Source organism: Tachypleus tridentatus, chromosome 2 (assembly GCF_004210375.1).
Source record: "Tachypleus tridentatus isolate NWPU-2018 chromosome 2, ASM421037v1, whole genome shotgun sequence".
Lineage (NCBI taxonomy): Eukaryota > Metazoa > Arthropoda > Merostomata > Xiphosura > Limulidae > Tachypleus > Tachypleus tridentatus.
In genome coordinates this window covers 139,335,883-139,362,596 of record NC_134826.1, presented here as the reverse complement: position 1 = coordinate 139,362,596, position 26,714 = coordinate 139,335,883, and the positions used below count along the sequence as shown (strand labels likewise).

The 26,714-nt window shown below is 35.9% G+C and overlaps 2 protein-coding genes and 1 long non-coding RNA gene across 5 annotated transcripts in view; 1 reads left to right on the top strand and 2 right to left on the bottom strand.

Annotated features, from left to right (window-relative positions):
• Positions 1-1,352: 1,352 nt before the first annotated feature.
• Positions 1,353-4,217, bottom strand: LOC143236653 (uncharacterized). Its single transcript, XR_013019646.1, has 2 exons — positions 3,872-4,217; positions 1,353-1,841 (listed from the first exon to the last, which is right to left on the bottom strand). It is a non-coding gene; the product is annotated as an uncharacterized LOC143236653 (long non-coding RNA).
• Positions 4,218-5,944: 1,727 nt separating this feature from the next.
• Positions 5,945-26,545, bottom strand: LOC143245236 (uncharacterized). Of its 2 annotated transcripts, none has more exons than XM_076491361.1 (5): positions 26,234-26,545; positions 9,958-11,062; positions 8,520-8,588; positions 7,148-7,240; positions 5,945-6,782 (listed from the first exon to the last, which is right to left on the bottom strand). In XM_076491361.1, exons 2-5 carry the CDS (start codon positions 10,939-10,941, stop codon positions 6,684-6,686), a joined length of 1,245 nt encoding a protein of 414 aa, XP_076347476.1. In that variant the 5' UTR covers positions 10,942-11,062; positions 26,234-26,545; the 3' UTR covers positions 5,945-6,683. The 2 variants fall into 2 exon arrangements, with proteins under 2 accessions (XP_076347476.1, XP_076347478.1); XM_076491363.1 differs by lacking the exon at positions 26,234-26,545 and adding an exon at positions 14,508-14,600.
• The window catches only part of LOC143245234 (transient receptor potential cation channel subfamily M member-like 2), an 84,036-nt gene continuing 80,966 nt past the window's right edge, over positions 23,645-26,714 (top strand). Inside the window, exon 1 of one of the 2 annotated variants that reach the window (XM_076491356.1) lies at positions 23,645-24,096. In XM_076491356.1, coding sequence (XP_076347471.1) covers positions 24,094-24,096 — 3 coding nt within the window. In that variant the 5' untranslated portion in view covers positions 23,645-24,093. Of the gene's footprint in view, positions 24,097-24,921; positions 25,512-26,714 lie in introns of those variants that run through there. The other variant, XM_076491355.1, reaches the window with a different exon arrangement.

The following is a 26,714-nucleotide window of genomic DNA, read 5'->3' as shown; positions in this document are numbered from 1 at the left end:
ATCCAATTGCCGTTCAGGTTAGCATTTAAGGATAACTATTAGTTATCAATGACACGATTAATGTAAACACGCATTCCAATTTATGTGGTTCGGACTGTGAATATTATTTAAAACTAACCTGCTCAAAGCAAGAAACCATTGTTAGGGTTCTAAAGTACGGCAATAAAACTGTGGGTGAAAAATACACAAAAAAGATTGGTCAATTCGATCTCATAAAAACTGAAATTTAAGAATATAATCGGGAAATCCTAGCAAACTTTCAAAATTCGAACAGTAATATTAGTCATTTATATAAAATTGATTACTCAAAGAATGTGATAATAATATCGGCATGTTTAAACAGAAGATATTGAAAATACGTCAGGAGATCAATAGTTAATAAAATACCTCATAGATGGCAGCAGATTTAAATACTAGATCGTGAAACATTTTAAGTTGTGAACGCTTATATTTGGAATTCCTTCCTTATTTATAAACGGTTTCGAATCACTTAATGAAGTAGTGATCGAAAAACAATTGTAACAATTAAATAAATATTATAGCAAAATTACTAACATTTCTTCACAAAATACTTTTGATTCATTACATTAGTCGCCTAAACGGGTAATTTAATTATAATTGCCAGAAATACCACACTGCTAGAGATAATCCAAATCATTTAAAGTTTTTATGTCTATGAAAACAGATGTATTAAAACTTTCTCTTAGCTTATTAAGTTTCGCTAATTTTCCCAGTTGGTTTTTATACTAAATTCAAATTAAGGGTATAAACAAACAGACTAAAAATATACAATAAATTATTTAGCAAACGGTGAAAATTGTAAAAAAATAAAAAAGTGTAAACACGTTCTAATTAAACTTTTAAATGTTATATGTAACTGGTCATGCTCTTATCTATCTATCTGTGTGACTTATTACTTCAAATATTACACTTTGAAGGCTTGTTTGTTTGTTTTGAAATTTCGCACAAAGCTACTCGAGGGCTATCTGTGTTAGCCGTCCCTAATTTAGCAGTGTAAGACTAGAGGGAAGGCAGCTAGTCATCACCACCCACCACCAACTCTTGGGCTACTCTTTTACCAACGAATAGTGGGATTGACCGTCACATTATAACGCCCCCACGGCTGGGAGGGCGAGCATGTTTGGTGTGACGGGGATGCGAACCCGCGACCCTCAGACTTCGAGTCGCACGCCTTAACGCGCTAGGCCATGCCGTGCCCACTTGGAAGCCTTACCATACGTTTCCCATTAAAATATCCAACGTGTTCACGTCATTCAATCTGGAACTACCAGACCTTTAAGAAGTAACCACATGAAAGTGTTGTTGTGATAAACTCACACTTTATATTATGGGTTTTATCAAAACGGTAAATAATCACGTTTTATTACCTAACTCTCATGCACAATACACACAAAGAAATATTCGATTTCTGTACCTCTAGGATCTACTGGGTATCCTGAATAACATAATTATTTGTTATTTTAGACATTGAATATCCATAACATAAGAATATGAATTTAAGCTCTATTCTGTTAAATCAATCAAAATGAAACACCATCTTTAATCACTTGAAATGGCATTTATTTAAGAGAATCTTCGCACTTCTCTTCTGTTTCGCTTTTGTCTTTCGTGGGTTCTTTTGTATACCTTACTGTTCGCGGCCGTGGCGCAGCTTGGCAAATACCGATTTCTTTTGAAGATGACGGGGAAGGTTGACCTTGACTTTCAAACTCAACGCTCCCTTGTTCGATACCATGTTCTATGGCGCATTCAGGTTCAGGTTTAACGTCATCATCTTTTTCCATTGCTTCAATGTTGTATCACGTTCAGTCTAGTATCATCTGTGGTAGGTAGTAGAGAGAACTTGAATTAGTTACAATACACTTTAAATACGTTTATATAACTGAAAAGCAAAAGCCCATTCTTCAAGGTTTTAAGTGCGAAGTGGGTATTATTAAAGACGAGATAGCTTATTATATTGTAGTGTTAAAAACCGGATTTCGATACCCGTGATGAACAGAGAAGAGACGGCTCTTTGTGTAGCTTTGTGCATAATACAGAACAATTTTCGTGAAGAATGATAGATATGTTATACAAAATCTAAATTCGCTAAGAGCCAAAATCACCACCACGGAGGTTCCATACTGGTACATCTGGTACAGTTTGAAAATAACCACGAACGATTACACGTTTACTTCTTTTACTTAGTGTCAAAACATGTAATTTTTCTGTCTTAAAACTTAATATGAATTGCCCAAGATATCTAGCTATGAGTAACCTTGACATGCCTTAAATAGAAGAGTGAAACTTCCTGACAAGAAAGTCAAATTTGTCGAAATACCGATACGAAAAATAATTCATAGAACCATCTGTTTAATATATAGTGTGATTAGCAGAGAAAAGATAACGCATCTCATATCAAACTATGAAAATACATTAGATAATAACAGATCACATGAATACTACACGTGACTCTACTGATGTTGATCAGTACCAACCAGACTATGTGAATACTACACGTGACTCTACTGATGTTGATCAGTACTAACCAGATTATATGAATACTACACGTGATACTACTGATGTTGATCAGTATTAACCAGATTATGTGAATACTACACGTGGTACTACTGATGTTGATCAGTACTAACCACATTATGTGAATACTACACGTGGTACTACTGATGTTGATCAGTACTAACCAGATTATATGAATACTACACGTGATACTACTGATGTTGATCAGTACAGATTATGTGAATACTACACGTGACTCTACTGATGTTGATCAGTACTAACCAGATTATGTGAATACTACACGTGACTCTACTGATGTTGATCAGTACTAACCAGATTATGTGAATACTACACGTGATACTACTGATGTTGATCAGTACCAACCAGATTATGTGAATACTACACGTGACTCTTCTGATGTTGATCAGTACAGATTATGTGAATACTACACGTGGTACTACTGATGTTGATTAGTACTAACCAGATTATGTGAATGCAACACGTGGAACCACTGATGTTGATCAGTACTAACCAGATTATGTGAATACTACACGTGGTTCTACTGATGTTGATCAGTAATAACCAGATTATGTGAATGCAACACATGGTACCACTGATGTTAAGCAGTAGTAGCCACATCATATGAATGCTACAAGTGGTTCAGAATTCTCAATAAATATTGGAAGTTGGGTAAGAAAATACATACCATCTTGTCTTCAGGGTTTATATCTTTTCTAAATCTGATTATTTTAGCGCTCTTATGTTACTGTCGTCTGTACGCTCAAAACTGATCTACGGCTATCAAGGTCGGTGGAAGGATAGTTTTAACAGACTTCCCTTCTTTGTGATGGCCTGCGTGGGTTTAATGTTCACGTGTAGTTATGATAATATCATGACTATGAAGATCTTGAGCTGAACTTTACTATTGAATTGTCAAAATTCTGCCATATAACTAGGAACATCACTAAATAAAACATTTTAACAGTAGAAAATGTAGATCTCCTTTCCCTATCAATATAACGAGTCACAAAGAATTTAGATAGAATGCCAAATACCGCGTTCTTACGTTAATAATGTTACAGCACCCTCTACAGGATGAATTGTTTCCTCAGCAAATTTAAAATATATTGGAATTATAGCTCTTAATAAAGTAATATTTCCAATCTACTCATCCACTTGTGTAAATGAAAATGAATCATTTTAGATAGAGTATTAATTATAAAATCAAGTTAAAAACAATTGAAAATTACAGTAAACATTTAAGTAAAAAATACATTAGAATACTGTTTGCATTTACGAAATTACGAACTGTAAAGAAATATTTTATAATAAACATTAAAGTTATAACACTTACAAGCACGAACGTATCGCTGGCGACAGAAATGGTGTTAAAACTGCACCCTTAATAAACGAATGTTCGTTCCATGGACCAGGAAGGTTACGTTATTACGTAAAAGCTGTCATGTGACTGATTTAACGTGCACGTTCAATCAAACCTTCGTAACAATTTAATCTAAAACACGTCTCACGAAATGTTTGGTAACGTATCGTTTCGAAGATGTGATCTTCGCACAGGTATATGAAGGGAAAATTGATAACAGTTAAAAACTGATAAAATAACCCCAGTATCATACCAACGTTACACGTAACACGGTACACACGTAGTACATACAATCTTATTTCTGGGTAAGTTGAAAACTGGTTTCAAGCTTTTAAAACAGGATTGTTGGAAGCACTAACCAGGTTAAAAGCTTTATTTGTTTCTATGCGTCTCTGCTATTAATTAAAATCAAAACACTAACTAACAAATGTTAATTAACCAAACTAATAAGTAACATTGTTTTTTCTTAAGTTAATATGCTTATTTACAGTATAATTGCTTACATTTATGCTTTGTATTATTTTAATTTCGCGCAAAGCTACACTATGGCTACCTGCGCTAGCCGTCTTTAATTTAGCAGTGTAAGTCTAGAGTGAAGGCAGCTAGTCATCATCACCCACCGCCAACTGTTGGGCTACTCTTTTACCAACAAATAGTGGGATTGACCGTCACATTATAACGCCCCCACGGCTGGGAGGGCGAGCATGTTTAGCGCGACACGGATACGAACCCGCGACCCACAGATTACTAGTCGCATGCCTTACGCGCTCGGCCATGCCGGGTCTGTTGAGCTCAAAGCATGACTAAAATGTTCAACAATTACTTTTCACAGTTGTCGGTAGTAGCAGTTCAGAGCTTTGACTCTGAGTGAAACCGATAGTGTAACACAATTAACCATTGTAAAGTTCATCAAATAATTTGAATTGATAAATTAACGTAAACTATCCCTCAGTGGGGACGGGTACTTTGGTTAGATCAACCTAAACTATCCCTCAGTGGGGACGGGTACTTTGGTTAGATCAAACTAAACTATCCCTCAGTGGGGACGGGTACTTTGGTTAGATCAACCTAAACTATCCCTCAGTGGGGACGGGTACTTTGGTTAGATCAACCTAAACTTTCCTTCAGTGGGGACGGGTACTTTGGTTAGATCAACCTAAACTATCCCTCAGTGGGGACAGGTACTTTGGTTAGATCAAACTAAACTATTCCTCAGTGGGGACGGGTACTTTGGTTAGATCAAACTAAACTATTCCTCAGTGGGGACGGGTACTTTGGTTAGATCAACCTAAACTATCCCTCAGTGGGGACGGGTACTTTGGTTAGATCAACCTAAACTATCCCTCAGTGGGGACGGGTACTTTGGTTAGATCAAACTAAACTATTCCTCAGTGGGGACGGGTACTTTGGTTAGATCAAATTAAACTATTCCTCAGTGGGGACGGGTACTTTGGTTAGATCAAACTACACTATCCCTCAGTGGGGACGGGTACTTTGGTTAGATCAACCTAAACTATCCCTCAGTGGGGACGGGTACTTTGGTTAGATCAAACTAAACTATTCCTCAGTGGGGACGGGTACTTTGGTTAGATCAAACTAAACTATCCCTCAGTGGGGACGGGTACTTTGGTAGGATCAACCTAAACTATCCCTCAGTGGGAACGGGTACTTTGGTTAGATCAACCTAAACTATTCCTCAGTGGGGACGGGTACTTTGGTTAGATCAACCTAAACTATCCCTCAGTGGGGACGGGTACTTTGGTTAGATCAAACTAAACTATTCATCAGTGGGGACGGGTACTTTGGTTAGATCAACCTAAACTATCCCTCAGTGGGGACGGGTACTTTGGTTAGATCAACCTAAACTATCCCTCACTGGGGACAGGTACTTTTGTTAGGTTAACCTAAACTATCCCTCAGTGGGGACGGGTACTTTGGTTAGATCAACCTAAACTTTCCTTCAGTGGGGACGGGTACTTTGGTTAGATCAACCTAAACTATCCCTCAGTGGGGAAACGAATTAGATCACAAATAACACGTAAACTGAACTGATAAATATTTTAAAACCAGAATGCGTCCAACTCAACACCTTTGTTCTGATCTTTCACTTGCTCGGTCAGGCTTGTTCTATTTCTTACCAGGTGCAGTTCAAAGTGTTCGAACTACGATACAATTTTCCGTTGTGTGTGTGTTGCTGTTAGAGAGCCAGATAAAAATATACTGAGTGGCGGCGTGTTCCATTGGCTAGCTGTCCTTCTCTGTTCAATAGTGTAAAAACTAGAAACAGCTATACCACAATTTTAGGATCATATAATTCTAACGTTCAGTGATATTTCGTATCACGTACTGTTTACTTTTGTTGTTCTTCAGTGGTATGTAAGAAACTTACCCTTCATAATTTTAACCGATGTTTATTAAACTCTATTAAAAACAAATACTTAAATTCATACAATAAATACGGTTAATTTTAGTGAGTTTTACAACAGTTCAGCATCATAACATGTCTCATGGAAACCATGTCGCTCACAACACCATACAAACTTATGTTTTTAAATAAAATAAACGTATCTACCAGCGGTTGTTTCGAATTTGATTTTTATTGTACTATTAATTATACTATTCAGTAAAAAGAGAAGTAAAAAGAAAACGAAGCAACGCAAATAAAAACCTGTTTTTCTCTATTTTGCAGCAAAAAAATAACAGTAATAATAATAATAGTAGAATATTGTGAACAAATGATATCGGATAGATTCAAATACGTAGACAATAATAAGGACTTTATTATTTATCTCCATGTCTCATTCCTAATTGGCTGTTCGTTTGAGCATGTGATCGACGGTATTTGCATTAGAATGACGAGATAGGTTGTCTCGAGACTTGCGATCTGAAAGGGGATAAAAATTTTAATTTTAGTTTGAAAGTGGTTGACAGTTCAAATTTCTTATAAAATAAAACTAAGTTTGCAAAATAATAAAAACCAACAAAATTACGCCTGTTTTTGACTATACTTTTTAAAGCAGTTACAAGATAAGAGTTTCATATTTTGTTTTCGTCTTTATTTTTAAAACAAATCGTTTGTTTTCCAATTTTTGATTGAGCCTTTCTAACTGAATATCGTTTTAAACTGATGGTACGGCTTTGAAACCTTCTTACACTCCAGCCGATGGCACACAGAGAGAATTGTGATTTAAGCATTATGAATGTTATTGAATCTCAACAGAACAATAACAGATTCTATTTGGATCTTACAGAAAGAAGGAGAGAACGTCCAATGGTGAAAAATCCAGAAGCACTGATGCCATGCACTCTAATATTTGTGGTTGTCATGAGAAACATCTGTAACTAGAAACAGAAATAATTATTTATATGTCATAAACAATAGATAGTTGGTTTTCCCAATTACACCAAGAGACGAGATAACTCAAAGTTATATCTTATTAAAAATCAGGGTTTGTTCTACAGATCGTTTGCTCTTTTTTTTTTATATACAAGTTCAGCTTGGAAAACATTTGGTCATCTATTTTGGGAAATAATTTCCGAACTTACAACCGTATTCTAGTATTCTAGGTTTTCAAAAATCATAGTCACCACGAAAGGTTTGGTTTGTTTTGAATTTTGCGCAAAGCTACTCGAGGGCTATCTGCGCTAGCCGTCCCTAATTTAGCAGTGTAAGACTAGAGGGAAGGCAACTAGTCATCACCACCCACCACAAACTCTTGGGCTACTCTTTTACCAACGAATAGTGGGATTGACCGTCACTTTATAACGCCCACACGGCTGAAAGGGCGAGCATGTTTGGTTGGCATAGGTTCAGTGTAGCATGAAAAGTTTCTAAATTTGATTGTTTCAGCTTTTAATTTGTACATATTTATTCAAAACACATAGTTTCATCTTTTAATGTCACACACCGAAAGTTTTGGCATTATAAAAATGAAGGTCAGATGTAATCATTTCGGCTAAAAAAAAAGTTAAAAGCAGCTAAAAACTTCGTGGTGAGTGTTTTTGACAAACTGCTTTCCCGTTTAGGCTTCGGCCCGGCATGGCCAGGTGTTTAAGGCACTCGACTCGTAATTCGAGGGTTGCGAGTTCGAATCCCTGTCATGCCAAACATACTCGCCCATTCAGATGTAGGGGCATTATAATGTGATGGTCAATCCCACCATTTGTTGGTGAAAGAGTAGCCCAAGAGTTGGCGGTGTGTGGATGACGACTAGCTGCCCTCCCTCTTGTCTTACACTACTAAATTAAGGACGGCGAGCGCAGATAGCCTTCGTGTAGCTTTGAGCGAAATTCAAACCAAACCCTTTAGGCTTTCGGTCCAGATTAGGGATTATTATGCGCAGATAGCCCTCTGTGTAGTTTTGCATGAAAATTCTGAAATAAACAAAATATTTTACAAAAAATATAATAAAGAATAATCTTCAATGGTGTTGATTGAAAACGGTACAATGAAATTGCCAATCTTGCTGTGATTTAATATTACACCTAATACCCAATAACATATTATTAATTACACATCTGATCTTTCTTAAAAGTTGCAAATAAAATAAATGAAAAATACAAGCTATGTACACTATGATAAATTTTCTGAATAAATATATTCTCTCGTGATGTTACTTACCTCTCTTTTCTCATCTGATGTTAGCCCTCTAGTGTTAGTTTCGTGAACTGTTCTGACAACCTTGTTTGCCTGAAGAAATTATTGAGAAATAACATAATTTTAGCAACATAATAATTAGCTGATAATTATAGCGCCCAGTAATCTGTCGTTACATAATTTAATGGATCACATATAGTACTGCACAACACTATAAAAATTCATGTTCAACCCAAACACATGTTCATCATTTAGCTGCTTCGTATTTTTTCTGAGAAGTAATCCATTATACCATGTAAGCTTCAGGAAATTATTCAATAGTAAAGTAAGCTGAAAACAGACACCCGCTAGTACAGCGGTAAGTCTATGGGTTTACAACGCTAAAATCAGGGGTTCGATTCATCTCGATGGACTCAGCAGATAGCCCGATGTGGCTTTGCTGTAAGAAAACACACACAAACACACACTAAGTTGAAAAAAAAATTTTATTACACGCGATGGGCAATGTACAGACAGCTTATTGTTGTGTATTATTGCGCTTAACAACTAACACAAATTACCTGAAAGTAAACACATTCATTTAACTTTTCATTAATTATTTTGGTTTGCTTTTTATTATTATGAGGTGTACATGAGCATTGTAAATTATTTTATAAGGGATATATATATTTATATATAGTGAAAGTTTGTTTGTTTTTAATTTCGCAAAGCTACTCAAGGACTATCTGCGCTAGCCGTCCCTAAATAGCAGTGTAAGACTAGAGGGTAGGCAGCTAGTTATCACCAACCACTCGTGGGCTACTCTTTTACTAACAAATAATGGGATTTACCGCCACATTATAACGCCCGAACGGCTGAAAGAGCGAGCATATTTGGTGTGACGGGGATTCGAACCTGCGACCCTCAGATTACGAGTTGATAAACTACTACCTTATTTGCACAAACTCCTAGGTATGAGACTTTACTGGGATTCGAACCCGCGACCCTCAGATTAAGATTGTTAGTTACATTAAATAAATAGCCAGATTAAATAATTAACTCGATCTTTATTGATCATTCATCTACATATTATCAACCACTCAAATTTAAATATTTTAATCTCATGTCACTTTAACTGCAATTTGATTTTAAACAAACATGTACGTATATATATGATACGCACAATAACATGTTATCTTCTTTTCTGAATAAATCGTTTAGTAACCTAATTATAAAACTATTGAACTCTTGCTTCACGGGCCTGGAGGCCCAGCATAGCCACGTGGTTAAGGCATTCGACTCGTAAATCGAGGGTCACCGGTTCAAATCCCTGTCATACCAGAGTTGGGGGTGGGTGGTGATAGTGATGACTAGCTACCTTCCCTCGAGTTTTACACTGTTAAATTAGGGACGGCTAGCGCAGATAGCCCTCGTGTGGGTTTGAGCAAAATTTAAAACAAACCAAACCAAACAAACCACTTACCTGGACTGCCATTTTTGAAGATGCCTCACATATGAACCAGCACCGCAGGTGAAGACTGATACACACATACATCGAGTAAGGTGCAGCTTCGGTAATTTGCTCTGAAATGAAGTTGATGTAAACGTATAGAATTCCACAGCATGCTACTGTAAACCCCACAAAACTCACAAGTATGGCGGGTGAGAAGAGTTTTGACGTTTGTTCACAAAGGGAAACCAATTCAATGTACAGCAGTCGTTCCCGTTGAAGAAACTGTTGCAAGGATTGAGAAGAGAGGCACAGTGATTGATGTCCCTTCAGACGGCTAACGATACCCTTAAAGTGAAATTCTAAAACTGTTGTAAAGAAACTAACCCAAATATCTACGGAAAATGCTGCAAATGTACCAATTCCAGAACAAAGCGAAAGTGTAATTTTCGAGATAACGCTCCAAAACTGGTTCCAGTGAGTAAATGAGAGATTTATCATCTTGGGAAAGGGGCCAGCAGCCGATAGTAAAGATGTAAAAAATACGATTAATAATACGAAGAATATTAAGTAATTCGTTCGAGACCGAAGACGTTTTTTCATTTTCGTCGATAGATGGCTCTTATTTTCAATCATAAGCCAATTCTTCAAATATTTTGGGAATTTAGGAGATCGAAAAGCTATGGTGAAAAGGTTGATCATTGAACTTCCGGCATACACCATATGACTAACAATGGATATCACCACGTGGTAGTAGGTCCCCCCCATCCATGACATTCTTGGTAAAATTTTCCAAATGAAATATTGAATGAATGTAAAAACTGATAAGGGAACTATGTAAAGAAAGGCCGAAAAACCCACGTGAAAACTGGTCCTATGAGGATCCCCATCATGCATTTGCACCCAAAAACCAGCCCCAAAAATCTGATGAATGAAAGAAAGTTTTCTAAAATGTCTATAAAACTCCCCACCTGTTCTGTCTTTCTCAAAATACGAACTTTGCCGTTGAAGAGACATTAGACTTGAATTATTTGGTGGGAATTTTCACTTCACTAGAAGTAGAAGGTTACGTAAGTTTTCTTGTATTGCACGTCAGTCTTCAGACGCCCGTAGATCAGTCTTACAGAGCTTGTCTCACCTATTAAAGCAAATTATCAGATGTATCACTAAACATCGCAATGTTATATTCGTGAATTATTCTATTGTTAATATTTATATAATATTAGGAATTAAACTTATCAAACCTCACATTTTAAACGTATAAGATAAAAATATTCGTGCTTCTTATTGATAAACTAATCAGAAATCAACGTTATATAAATATATACACAAATCTTTAATTTTTAACATTTAACGTGATAAAAACCTTATTAATCACTTGCTGTTAAGTCGATGTCGTTAGTTATTAGTCATAAAGGACTGTGGGCTCGGCATGACCGGGTGGTTAAGGTAATCGACTCGTAATCCGAGGGTCTCAGGTTCGAATCCCCGCCACACCAAACATGTTCGCCCTTTCAGCCGTGGGGGCGTCATAATGTGACGCTCAATCCCACTATTCGTTGGTAAAAGAGTAGCCTAAGAGTTGGCGGTGGGTGGTGATGACTAGCTGCCTTCCCTCTAGTCTTACACCCCTAAATTAGGGGAGGCTAGCGCAGATAGCCCTCGAGCAGCTTTGCGCGAAATTCAAAAGAAACAAACCAACAAGGACTATTTGTGTGCTACCCACCACGAGTACCGAAGCCCGGTTTAGAGAAGTGTAAGTCCGCAGACAAACAACTGTGAAAGACCATTAAAAAAAATTATAAATATATTGAAACGAGAATGAACGTTTTAAAGGAAAGAATGGACTGGGTATATTTGCAATGTTCAAAAACATCCTACATTAATACCCCAACATTATGAATGTGTTTCTCATATTTATTCATTCTAAACTCAAGGTTTTCAATCCAGTACGAAGATTCAATACGTTTGGAATTATTAAAATCAAATAAAATAATCCAAAAAGAAAGAATCTCGTTCACATTCTTCATCAACTGGATCGTTAAAATATATCTTAATCCCTGAAATTGAATCAAACTCAATATTGAATTATTCTGAAACTTCTTTGACGAATACATTTTTTTTGTCAGCTCCCTGCAAATAAATTCGATAGTTTTTCATTATTCATCATTGGTTATTTAAATTTAAATAGTTACCAAAGATTCAGAGGTAATAATAATGACTTGTAATGGTGACATTTGGCGTTCGATCCCTGTGGCGGATACAGCGCAGATGGCCCATAATGCAACTTTTCGCTTAAGCAAACTCTTATTGGACCAGGCATGACCTAGCGGGGAGTATGCTACTAATTATAGGGCTCACGGTTCGCAACCCATTGCTGCAATAATATGCTCCATATTTTGGGAATGTGGGTGGGTTATAGGTGTTAAATCACACAGTTAATTCTGTAAAGCTTTATCACCTTGTGTTAGGTTAACTCATCGGTGTAAACAAAACTGCGTGTGTGATAAAGAATCGCAACAAGTTTTAGCTTTAGAAGGTTTATTTGTTTGTTTGTTTTGAATTTCGCGCAAAGCTACTCGAGGGCTATCTGCGGTAGCTGTCCATAATTTAGCAGTGTAAGACTAGAGGGAAGGCAGCTAGTCATCACTAGCCACCGCTAACTTTTGGGATACTCTTTTACAAACGAATAGTGGGATTAACCGTCACATTATAACGTCCCCACGGGTGAAAGAGCGAACGTGTTTGGTGCGACCGGGATTCGAATCCACGACTCTCAGATTACGAATCGGACTCCTTAACCCACCTGGCCATGCCGGGGCCTGTACTCAACAAAACATGATAAACAATAAAATGAGAATAATCTTTGAAGTAAAAATAAATATGTTGAACCTTCTAGCAAAAGTAAATAAAATTATGAATTAACTTGAAGTAACAAATACTACTTTAACTTCTATACTTCTATTTAATTTTATAACATAGTTGTAAACGTTTTCCTTCTTAAATTAGGTAGAAAATCTTATACTCTTGTGTTATATATATGTGTGTATATATAAATGTATTATTAAGTACGACAATACTTAATAGTGGGGAATGGTGATGACATAAAATGGCGGCAGTAAATAATCGCCCGTTTAAAACAACCTTCAAAATGTCTGAATATCAACATTTCTCAGTACTGACTAAACAAAACTATTGTTTATAGTACTTATAAGGCCGCCTAAATCGCTACATACTTGTTTGTGGAGTGAATCAAAATGTCACTATTTCAACGAATTTTGTATCTCATTAAGTAAGTAAGCGACTTTTACTGACAAACATTCAGAGAAAATACGAAACCTAATCACTTTAAATCTTGCACAGAACTCTTCCGTCTGAGGTTCCAATTATTCATTTGTTTTAGCAAAAAAAAATGATGTTATGATATATTTATATATAATACAAGCTGTTGTTGTTTTGAAATAAGCACAAAGCTACGCAATGGGCTATCTGTGCTCTGCCCACCACGTATAGTGGAACCCGGATTTTAGCGTGTAAGTCCGCTGACATACCGCTGAGCCACTGGGGAGCGATAATACAAGCGATGCGCTATTTTAGGCAAATAATTAGATTTGAAGGTGGGTTGTTATAAATTTTGTTGAGTGATAAAATCGAATCAGTTATAACGGTGCCCCCACTTGGTGTTCCTCACGCACAAAAATATAGTCAATAAAAAGCAGACAAATATAATAAAAAATATTTCTAAGACAAGTATGGATCGATATATAAGTAACCTAGCTAGCTATAGTAATGTGTACAAAGTTTTAACACTACAGAAATATTGAAACAAGAAAGTAAAAACTACAAAAATTTAGTTGAGAGAAATTTAAAAAATATATATCGATACTTTGTTTCATATTAGCATAATTATAGTGATTTGCCAAAGTATGGATAAATCTATATATTATTATACTTGCATAGCTAAGCATGCAGTTAACAATTCCTAGTTGTCGTTATAAAATTAAAAAACAAACATTTATCATACTTGTATAAGACAAGAAGCAATCTGGATTAACACTAATTACAGAAGTAGTTAAATAACATATGTATAGGTTATGTATGTTGGAGTTACCCTGCGCTCTCAGACAGTACAGAAATATTTAGTGTCATGCTCTGATAGCTCAAACTGACGTCTTACACGTAAGATTACATTATACAAAATGTTTAAATATCTGCGTTGAACTTGTCAGTGGCACTTGAAAGGGGCCTCACGATAACTTGGCGGTATGTCTTAGAACGTGTAGCGCTAAAAATAGGGTCTTGATACCAGTGGTGGGCAGAACACAGATGTGCTGTTGTATAGCCTTGTGCTTAATTAATAATAAACAGACAGACAATTCAAAGTGCTCAAATGATACAAAGATGTCCAAAAAGTAGACCATATATTTAAATATAAATAATACTAGTGACCCCAAAAATACACCCGGTGTCCTTTCAAGCCAAGCCTGTTTTCTTCTTAATGTTAATAATCGAAACTACTAGAAATCGTTCTAAGTCAACCATGATACGGTCTGGTTAAAGTATACGTTGTTGAATAAGCTTACCTCTGTTGTAAGTACGAAAGAAAACGACCTTAGTTAAGGGGACCAGGTCAGTTCTGAACGAACGTGGTTCGGTAACCACTCGTCAAGCAGAATGTTTTACTTGGACAACTCAGAATATTATAAGGGCAGTTTAACACTAAAAAAATCTGATAACGATAAATAGCAAGTGTCGTGAAAAAACCAACAAGATCATTTCTTCGTGAACTTTTCGATATAACTTCTTAATATAAATATTCATTATCAAGTAATATCAACAGGCAAGGAACATCTTTATAAAAATTATAAACAAAAAATATATAAAGTCGGAAATTGAAGCCGTTTATCATAACACGTGCTATTTCTCTTCGGTAAATTTACCTATAGTTTTCCGGAAGGGCTCCAGTGATCTCATTAAAACTTCAAAATGTTTGTTCTCGTACCTCGCAAAAAAAAAAAAAAAATCTGTACAGAGAGTTAGATCACGCAGTGCTGTAATAGTCAATCGAGGGCCCGGCTTGGCCAGGTGCACTCGACTCGTAACCCGAGAGTCGTGGGTTCGAATCCCCGTCACACCAAATATGCTCGCTCTCTCATTATTCATTGGTAAAAGAATAACCCAGCAGTTGGCGGTGGGTGGTGACGACTAGCTGCCTTCCATTTAATTTTACACTGCTAACCTTATTAAATCTTCATTTAATATAATCTTAGTTTATATCTTATTCTATCGCAACAGTAACAATTCTTTACAATTATTCGCCATGTATGATGCAATCATGGTCATAAGTCACAAACTGTGGCTACAATTTAAAAGATCAACAAAGACAGGTTTTTTTTGGGTTTTTTTAAAAGAAGTCTGGTTGCAGAAGAGATGGGAACTTGGACTGAAAATGTTGTTTCCAAAATGAAAAGTATGGATATTTTAAAATTTACATGTAACATGAAAGCTTTTTAATGCAAACAATCGCCTTCTAATTAAAGCTTCTGACGCCTATGGGATTTGGTTTAAAATAATTTTGATTTTTTTTTTTAAAGCAATGTTCAGCATATGGAAGTGTTGTTCTGAATAATGTTCAGCATATGAAAGTGTTGTTCTGAGCAATGTTCAGCATATGAAAGTGTTGCTCTGAATAATTAGTTAAATCGTATGCAGAAGATAGCTTCCCAATACAAATAAGCACCCCCTAGTGGCTCAGCAATAACCTGAACTCTTGTAACGCTATAAAATGAGGATTTAATATCCACTGTGAGCACAGCGCAGATAGTCCGTTGAATAACTTTGTAATTAACTACAATAAATTCAGCAATAACTAAGAATTATTGTAACTTGGCTGGTTAATAACATATGACCAGTTTACAGTTTGTTTTTTGTGTTTTTTTAGTTCGAGGTTTCTTAATATGTTCTAATATTGAAACATGCCCAAAGAACTAGTGGGGCACTTAGAAGGGCGCATATTTCCGCCAAACAGCATTGACCATATTCGATTTTCAAAAATATGAAAACATATCCGTATGTCCATTCCCCCGTCACATCAAACATGCTCGCCCTTTCAGCCGTGGAGGCGTTATAATGTGACAGTCAGTCCCACTATTCGTTGGCAAAAAGAGTACCCCTAGAGTTGGCGGTGGCTAGTGATGACTAGCTGACTTCTTTCTAGTCTTACACAGTTAAATTAGGGACGGCTAGCGCAGGTAGCCCTCGTGGAGCTTTGCGCGAAATTCAAAACAAACCAAGCCAAACCGTATGTCCATTGTTATCAACGGACACCAAATTGTTGACGGGAAAATGACAAATAATATTTTATATTTGTCCGTCAAGTTTCATCAAAATCAAATCATTTTTAGCTGAGTCAGCCCTGCATTAACCATTAAGCAAAATAAGCACGTGCTTAGGGCACCAATGAAAGGAAGGCACCGCAGAGTTTTTCCCTAGCTATCATGTCCTTATCTCTTTCACTGCCTCACTCAGACTTAGTCGATTTTTTTTGTGATTGCATTTATCTGCCGTGTTCAACTTTACTCTGCATTGTTAAAACGTTTTCTTTGGCTCGGTGAGTGACTAAAGTTTCGAGAAGCTACTTAACTATGTATCTGAAGTAAGAAGTCATTGATTTGCGAAAGATTACTATAAAAAGCGGTATAAAATGTTGATAAAACTTCAGGTAAAAGATGATCGTATGTTATGATGTCTGACCTTGAAGATGAAATATTTTTCCCAATCATTCCTTTTGTCGTGACTATTTATAAGAAATTATAAACAGTGAAACTGTTTTGTTTTACCTTTTACTGCTTTATTCAGTCACGTCTACAAAAAAATAAGAGAATAATGCTACAGAAACATAAGTCAAACGAAATGGTGACAGATGTGTACAGAGACGTGGTTAGTTTTATGTTTTACCGGCTTCTGTTTTTGTATGTTATATTTGGGTTATTGTCTCGTTTGCGTTAGTATTGCATTATTCGTGTGCATTTTGTAATTTTTAATAAGTGTTTCTCACTGAAGCTTTTCTGAGCCGTATTTTTTTAAACTTCAAACAACTTGCTGTAAAAAAAACCTTCTTTGTGTGTGAGTACATGTTTTGAAAGTTATCATACCAAGAAAAAATTTAGAAAGCAATGCCACCGTTCATAGATTACCTGTAATCTCTAAGAGTATTTGGGCATGTGTGTATTCCCTTGTGATTGTGTAATAATATAAACAAATCTGAAGCTCAGATTTATTTAGAGGATGAATAACCAACAAAATTTTGTCAAATATGCCATTTTTAGACCCTAGGATGGTTATCATAAGTATATTCTCCTTACTTCTTCCTTGATCCTATCCTGACGTCATAATGCCCTAATACGGCCTTCTGGTGATATTTTTTTGTGAAACAAACGAACAATCTGAGACAACGACGACAAACTTTTAGGTGTAATTCAACTATTTTGTGACTATAAATTCAGATCAGTATGTGTTCTATTACATTTCTGAAAAGCTGAGAAAACAATTGATTGATCGGAGCAGTCTAAAGACGACAATTCGACCTATTAGGTCAAATTGCGTAAGACTTCGACATTTACGACAACATGATTCTTAACGTTGTTATGCGTACACTATACTACAGTACTATGGCACTGTGGTTATACAAAGATTCTGTGAAGAACCGACAAATCAACAAAATAAACTTAGGATTGTCTGAAAAAGTGCATGAATTGAACAAGTTAATGTAAGCAAGGTTGGTACTGAGTACTAGGCTTAACGTTAGTGGTCTCAGTTGCAATGTATTAGCATTAAGCGTAACGTTAGTGTTGTTATCTGAGTACTAAGTGACAACGTTAGGCCTAAATACTAAAACTAGTTTAGTATAAGTACGCTGGAAACGCTATTATAGCCTGGAATAATGAAGTGGACTATTCCTAATTTAAGGCCGTCGTTTTGAACGTGCCTTCGCATCCAGGCATGCAGATAAAGTTCCAGACATGCGCCTGTTTTGTTGATGTATGGTTTGTTGGCTCATCTAAAGGCTCCAGGTCAAAATTGAGCTCAAAGTTAAGGTTACAACTCATTCTTCAGATATTTGATTAGGATAAAAGTAATCTAGCCAAGGCCTAACTCAGTATTTAGTAGTTCAATGTGCAGTACAATTTACAATTGATTATATGTTATGTATGTGTACTAGTACAGAATGATCACTGTGTATATAGACTATTACAGTATGTGTTGTCGATCACAAATTGTTTTGGAATACTTTTTGGCTCACAATATATTTGCATATTACCATTGCTTCTTGCATACAGCTACCATAGCAAAAACCTTAATGAAACTTTTGCAATGACTGAAAACTAATTCTCCTAAAATGGATTGAAACCAGTCTCGAATGATTTTCAACCAATCAGAATGCAGCAAATCAATAAAGGTATTTATGAATTCATGTTTATATGCTGATGGACCTAGGTCCTAGGATAACTAACAATCTTTGTCTAAATGTAGACTGTCTTACCAATGTTTTTCTTTATGAATGTCAGTGTTTTTCTAATCATTTTAACTATATATGATCCATATTCTTTTGTGTTTTTTCTTATTTTTGTTTCTGTATTTTTCAGACTGTAAGATGAAACGTATTCAATTAAGTGGTGCACGAAAGAGAAAACTGGCCAAAAAAAGAAACAACAAAAGACTTTGGATTTAGTGGCCAAGACTGGAAAGCTAACTAATTTTTTCACTCAATTTACACAACATGATCTTCCAAATCAAAACCCATCTTTGCCATCGGAAGTCACTTGTACTGCATCTGACTTTGACAAGATTGAAGTCGAACCAAGCTCCACACCTACAAGTACCACTTTGTCCACGTTAAGGTCAGAACATCACGATGACGTTGAGGTGTCACAGGTTGGCTCAACTGGCACAAGTCTCACAACTAATCTCACTTTGCTTGTAAATTCTCTTGATATCTCTAGTGTTAATGTTGATGCAAGTTGCTCTGCAAGACAGTCTGAAGTTGAAATAATTGCTGAACATGAAAATCTACTGGACTATGGTAAAATACTTCAGTCTACAAAAGATGGAGAAACTAAAGCAAAAGATCCAGGGTTGTGGCTCAGTTTCTCTTCTGACGATGTGACTTATTGGATTGCTTGATGACACACTAAGTGTCTACACCACAATGGGCCATTTGGCAACTCTTGCCGGACTCTCAGTAGCGGCAAACCAATGAGATACTGTTCGCAAAAACTTTTCTTTGGGGTAAAAGCCAATGGTGAGCAATACAAGAGAGAGTGGTTATTGTATTCACCATCAACAGGGTCAGTTTACTGCTGTGTTTGTAAACTTTTTGCTCCTAAAGTTCCCTCGTGTTTTGTTGAAAGAGAAGTGTTCAGTGACTGGTGAAATACTATTGTAATTGATCATCATGAAAGCAGCACTACTCACTGAGACTCTATGTTAACATACTTAACTCATAGGCAAGGTTTAGGCTTGCGACAAGAGCTGAAAAAACAAATAAAAGAAGAGTGCAATTACTGGGAACATGTCTTGGAGCGTGTAATAGCTGTTATTCGTACGTTAGCTGAACGTAGCCTGACTTTTCACTGAACAGATGAAATTTGGTTCACTGCAGAATTGGAATTTTTTATGGCTGCTTGAGCTCATAAGTCAGTTTGATCCACTTGTCCAAAACCACCTGTGTAGAACTCATTGAGCCAATGGCTCAGAAGGTCCACACGTTCATTGTTGATAAAGTAAATTCTTCTGGTTATTTTAGCTTGTCGGTTGACTCGACGCCAGATCTATCACATATAGATCAATTAAGTGTTGTACTTCGATACTTAAAAGATGGGCAGCTTATTGAATGCTTTTTTAATCTTTCTGGAACTGAAAAGCCATACCGGTGAGAAAAATGGCAAACTAGATATTGCAGTACTTACGTGAAGTTTGCAAGCTTAATATTTCAAAATGTAGAGGTCAGTCTTACGACAGTGCTGCTAATATGCCCGGACGTTATAAGGGGATGTAGCAAAAGATTTTAGAAGAAAATAAATTTGCCATATATGTGCCCTGTACAGCCTATTTACTAAATCTGGTAGGCTGAAGTGGTATTGACTGCTGTCAAATGTCAGTTAATTTTTTCTCTACAATACATTTGCTCTATACATTTTTTTTCAGCCTCAACCAGCTGGTAGAAAATTCTTAAAGCTTGTCTTGGGAATGAAAGTGTGTTAAAATCCCTCTCTGATACCAGATGGGAGGCACATGCTGTGGCAACAACAGCAATTTCGAAGTCTTTCTTTAAGATTTTGGAAGCTTTAGAATGTATAGTTGAAGACCAGTCACAAAAGGGAGACACTAGAAGAGGAACAGACAATATTGCAAATAAAATGCAAGAGCTAGAAGTTGTTTTAATGTTGATCATGTGGGATGAGATTTTGCAAAATATTCATAAAGCAAGTCAAATTCTGCAAAATGAGGATGTGAAATTAAAAACATGTGCAGATCTGTACTGGTCATTAGCTGACCAACTACACACTTTAAGGGATGACTTTTAAAGATATGAAGCAGATGCAAAGGAACTACTACCAGATGTTGATTACAATGCAGCTCAAACTCGCAAACGTGTCAGAAAGTAGGTACTCAATGACAGAGATGCACAAGAAGTAGATCTGAATGCCAGAGATAAATTTCGTATCATCACCTTCTACACAATTGTTAACAAACTAGAAACCCAGATGATAAGAAGATGAGAGGTGTACAAACAAATAACAAACAGGTTTTCTTTCCTAAGTGATGTGATAAATGATGTCACTTCATCTGTTGAAACTGAAAGGTACTCTCATTATTCCCAAAAGCTGATTGGTGCTTACCCAGAAGACTAATCTCTCTGCCTAGCCTCAACAATTTCACTCATATGTATGCCATAAGTTTAGTGCAACAAAAACTGTAAAAAAAACAGATTCAGTCATTATGAACTTTATAAATAATTTCAGAAGAAAAAATTGAGTGTGCGTTTCCAAACATAGACATTGCATTGCGTATATTTTTAACATAAATGATCACAAATTGCACAGCTGAGCGTTCATTTTCTCAACTCAAGCATATTAAAAATCCCAACAGAACAACTATGCGACAAGACAGGCAGGATGCCTTGTCTCTGCTGAATATAAATGCAGATTTGTTACGTCAAATTAGTTTGGAGGACTTGATCAAAGACATTGCAGTTAAAAAATCAAGAAGAAAACTTTTTAAAACTTAAATAAATATTAAGGTATATGTAAATAATTTGCTTACAGGGTTTTAAGTTCAAAGTGAGAAATTGTTAACAACAAAGTGAGAATTGTTAACTCAGAGTGAAAACAAATATACAATAAAAATAATTATTTTTAATTATCATTAATCAAATAAGTGATTTCCCTCATCATTTCTAAATAAAAGGCCTCAGTCATTGCTTGATTTTGATCTATGTCCAATCTGTTAAATAAATAAAGTAAAAACGTGTTTATTTAATACAGTTGTAAGGTTTGGCCTGGGGTCTGACCTGGAAGATATACTGAAGAAGGGTTATAAATTTTCAAATTTTTATTTCACTTTCAGCACTTATAGAGTCTTAATGTCTTTCTTGTCAGTTAAGCAATGGATAGGCCAAGGGGGGCACCATTGTTGGGCTGTGCTTAGGGTATCAGTTGCCCTTAATTCGGCCCTGAACTGAGTTATAGAGCAAAAATACAGAGTGAAAAATCAGTTCCCATATTAACGGGTGGGGATTATTTTCGATTTTCTTGAACTTACTTTAACCTTGATTCTTCAAAAACTAAAAACTTCCTAGTTGGATCATAGTCCCAAATGTATATGGACTCTCATTACATTCTACTTGAGCTGTTTTCAAGAAATCTTACTGACAAACACAAAAATGTGGAAATAGCTGAAGTAAAAACTGGAATACTTCCATTAACGTCTTTCATTCCCAACTTTAATCAAAAATAGCTTTTATCCTGAAAACTTAACAAGTTCTATTTCAACACAGAAAAATCTGTTTTCGGCGCAATCTATATATTTATAGATTCAACCAGTAAACTTAAGAGAACATTAACCCTTATCAGGTTTTGAAAAATTCTACTCAATATCTCTTATGTGCAGAATTTTTCAAAACCTGATAAGGGTTAATGTTCTCTTAAGTTTACTGGTTGAATCTATAAATATATTACTACAAACCACGTTGTATTAGTGTCTTTAATTTTGTACACAGTTTTCTCATAAACGTCTAAATAGATAAGCAAAAAATATTAAACAAATAAATATCCACGCTACGAAGAAAACATGCAATTATCGTTTTTTGAACGTTGTTAATTAAAGTGCCAATTAGTGAAATAGACTGGTAAATTGTTATATATATCTGAACACTAGATGGCAGCACAAAAATGTAATCAAAATATAAAATATTGATAATTAATTTTTTTTCTAACAAACAAAAATCCAATAAAATCTCATTTAGAGTCAGATTTGTTGTCTTAATATACCTTTAAAACTTTTTTTGGTATCTGGCGTTATAAACGTAGGTGAACTTGGATTTTAGGTTAGTCGTGATAAACAGAGTTTTGAGTCCTCATTTGCTTTTCAAGGATATTTTTAAAAGTGGAACATTTTAAATAATGTTCGTCAGCCATTTTCAAGCAGTGCTTTGTTTGTTTTTTGAATTTCGCGCAAAGCTACACGATGGCTGTTTGCGCCAGCCGTCCCTAATTTAACAACATAAGACTAGAGAAAAGGCAGCTAGTTATTACCACCTACCGCCAACTCTTGGGCTACTCTTTTACCAGTGAATAATGGGATTGACCGTCACATTATTACGCCCACATGGCTAAAATGGGCGAGTGTGTTTGGTGTGACGGTGATTCAAACCCGCGACTCTCGGATTACAAGTCGAGCACCTTAACCACCGGGCCACGCGTGATTCATAACATATTGCCTTAAAATTTCCTATGTGAAGTAAGGATATAGTAGAGCACATCCATTGAAAATGTCTAATAGTTTGTATTACCAAATTTAGAGCTACGGAAAGTAGAAAACTACTAAATTATCACTACTATCAATAACACAAAATGTGTCCTGCAGGATTTTTGACCGCACGACACATTATTATGTATCTGGATCAATTGGTATATACCAGTTTGCGGCTGCCAATTTCTATTTCATACTTCCAAGTTTCACATTCAATTTTTTTTGGGGGGCTGCACCTTGTTTTTTCATCAGATAAATAATACCAAAGCAAAAAGTCCCGGCATGGCCAGGTGGTTAGGACCTCTCGTAATCTGAGAGTCGCGGGTTCGAATCCCCGTCGCGCCAAACATGCTTGCCTTTTCAGCCGTGTGAGCGTTATAAAGCAACGGTCAATCCCACTATTCGTTGATAAAAGAGAAGTCCAAGAGTTGGCGGTGGGTGGTGATGACTAGCCGCTTTCCCTTTAGTCTTACACTGCTAAATTAGGGACAGCTAGCGCAGATAGCCCTCGTGTAGCTTTGCGCGAAATTCAAGCAAACCGAAGCAAGAATTCATATTTGCAACACTTGTTAACCTTCGTTTGTGTTTCGTGTCTGTTTAGACCGGCGAATATTTCTTGTTCATTTGAAAATTTTAAAAGTTGCTCACATATGCTTGTACGTCGCCGTGTTGGTTTCACTAGACGCGTCGGTTCTAGAATACGTCTAATTTTAGGTGTCCTAGTTACTTGTTGTTGTGAATAATTTTTGTTTGATATCACTTAAATTTCCTTAGGAAGGGACTCGGTAGAATGACTCACATTAATACACTTCGTATCTTCCGAAGCACTTCAGTTGTGTGATAGACTTTGTGGCATCCGAAAACGATCAATAATTTTTTTCTGTTTTATGCTGTTGGAACAGGAAAGACTACATTACTGATATACTCATTTAATATGGCTTAGAATGAAATGGGATACGAACAACACAAGAGAGAAAGTATAGTAGAAGCCTTACATATCACCTAACTGATAATACCTTCAGTTATACTATCACAGTCGTCAGCGAATAGTCTGGTTATTTCATTAAAGACACGATGAGTGAGAGAAACCAAAAGAACTAATAGCGCTTCACAAGGAAATCCAGGACTAGATCCCAAATGGTAGGAAAATAAAATATATGTTAATTAGTAATTCGTGTTCAGTTTTAAAAGTATTCGTGAGTCATTAACAATTGTCATTAGGTGAGCGTATAGGATACTAACCGGCCCTGCATGGCCAAGTGCGTTAAGGCGTGCGACTCGTAATCTAAGGGTCACGGGTTCGCATCTCCGTCGCGCCAAACATGCTCGCCATTTCAGCCGTGGGGGCGTTATAATGTGACTGTCAATTCCACTATTCGTTGATAAAAGAGTAGCCCAAGAGTTGGCGGTGGGTGGTGATGACTAGCTGCCTTTTCTTTAGTCTTACACTGCAAAATTAGGGACGGCTAGCACAAATAGCCCTCGAGTAGCTTTGAGCGAAATTCAAAACAAAACAAAACAAAAACAAAATTTATGTGCGTAATATGCTTTTTGTTGTTGTTTGGAATTAAACACAATTCTACACAACGGGCTATTTGTGCTGTGACTACCATGGGTATCGAAACCCGATTTCAAGCTGTTTAAAAACAAAAAAGGATACTAACCATGACAATAACTGATATCTGATTGTTACGATCTTACGTAAGTAAACTTGTGGCTTAGCCTAACCAGGCCTAATAATGAAAAGAGACAACATACTGCACTGAGAAAGTGTGAGCAAGTAATTTATCATAACTAAATTTAGCAGATTAAAAATGTTTATCCTGCAAACAATAACACCATATAGAAGTGAATAATTTTATTTTTAACAGCTATAAAAAAAACAGAAAAAGAAAAAAACAACAACAAATGTGAGCCCTTGACACAGAAATAATGACGGAAACTACGTACGGTAACAAATAGCAGACGAAAGTGCAATTTTATCTAGCCTGATAGAAGAACTTTACTTCTAAAATGACAGATATGAATATTTTGATGATAAACCTCTCCAATATTTCGTTATGAAACTAAAACCACGATACAGCTGTTGCATCGTCCATGTATAATACAAGAACCAAAAATATATTATTTTAACGAGTGTACTAAAATTAGAATTTCCTTTGTGCTAAGAACTGCTGCACTTAAAACTCAGCTCGACAATACGTTTCTGGATACCAGGCGGAGACACATAACTATATATGTGTACCTCTACGTGTACGTCAGTTCATGATTGCTTTTTCAGCGAGAATGAAACAGTAAAACTGTTAAACGTATTTGTGACGAGACAGTGAATAATAATTCTAGTGTAAAACTGTGTTTCCTGTCGTAACGCCCATAACAACAGTGCACTAAGACTACGGCTACGCTCGAAAGGGCCTTTCCGTGGAATGTTCCCCTATATTTAATCACTGATTGTTGTCTAATTTTGTAAGTAGATTGTGCACCCTGTAATGATTCCACTCAAACATATTTCTACTGATGAAAGTACAGGGGAAGAAGCTGAAGAGAAGCTTGTGGTAAGGGATACACATTAATCGAGCAAGAATTACTGATAAGAAATGTTTAAAAGCTAATAGTGAAAATAATAATTTGTAACTAAGTCATAAAATAAATAGTTCACATAGTCGTAAAACTACATAGAATTATTTTGTGTGGATTATATGTATATATATAATTTTCTTATACTGTCAGAGTCGTAAAACTACACAGAATTATTTTGTGTGGATTATATGTCTATATATATAATTTTCTTATACTGTCAAGTTCCCCGCTGGTACAGCGGTAAGTTTACGGATTTACAACGCTAAAATCAGGGGTTTTATTCCTCTTTGTGGACTCAGTAGAGATCCCTATGTGGCTTTGCTACAAATAACACACACAATTATACTGTCAATCATACGAATCGTTGATATAAAAACACGAACCCGATGTATAATCCCTTCATGAATTACTCTAATTAATTCTGCCGTTTACATTGTTAATGAATTATTTTTTTATTATTATCTTTTTCATATAAATATTTTTCAAAGGAAAAAAATATAAAACATGAGATCAAAAGATTACATTTCGCGTGCCCAACTTGTATGAAAATTTATATTAGACACAGACTAAGTGGCCAGATCAGAGACCTCAAGAGATAGCCTTAGCCATCTCTAATTAAGAACCGTTGAACACTTGGTCCAGCAGTACTAATCTTAATAGAATAGTGTAATTGATATTCACAGTATAATAGCCTTACCTCTGAATGTTTGTTTTTAAGCACCAAACAACATAATGGGTTATCTGTAACTTGCCTATCATGGGTATTGAAACACGATTTTTATCATTATACACCATCACGTTTACTGCTGAGCCGCTTGCTCTATCTAGAAGGGCCTTCCTAGGGTCGGGGTCAAAGGCATGTCATCACGTTTGTAGATTTACATTCAAAATGTTGTTGAACTATTATTTTATGAATGTGTGCCAATAAATTTGATAACAAATTGTATATTAAAATGAAGATTTTGGCATTATGAATTACTTAACTTCTTAAAATAAAAATGAATATTAAAAAAATCCTAAATATAGATTTTTATGTGTGTCACGTGGTATGTTGAATATAGCATTGGTCCGTATTACAATTTTGTGATGTTAAAATACAAAGTCAATAGTTTTTATGAATTAGAAACTGAAATCACCTATGTTGACAAGCTAGAATATATGGTAAGAACCTCCTGTCT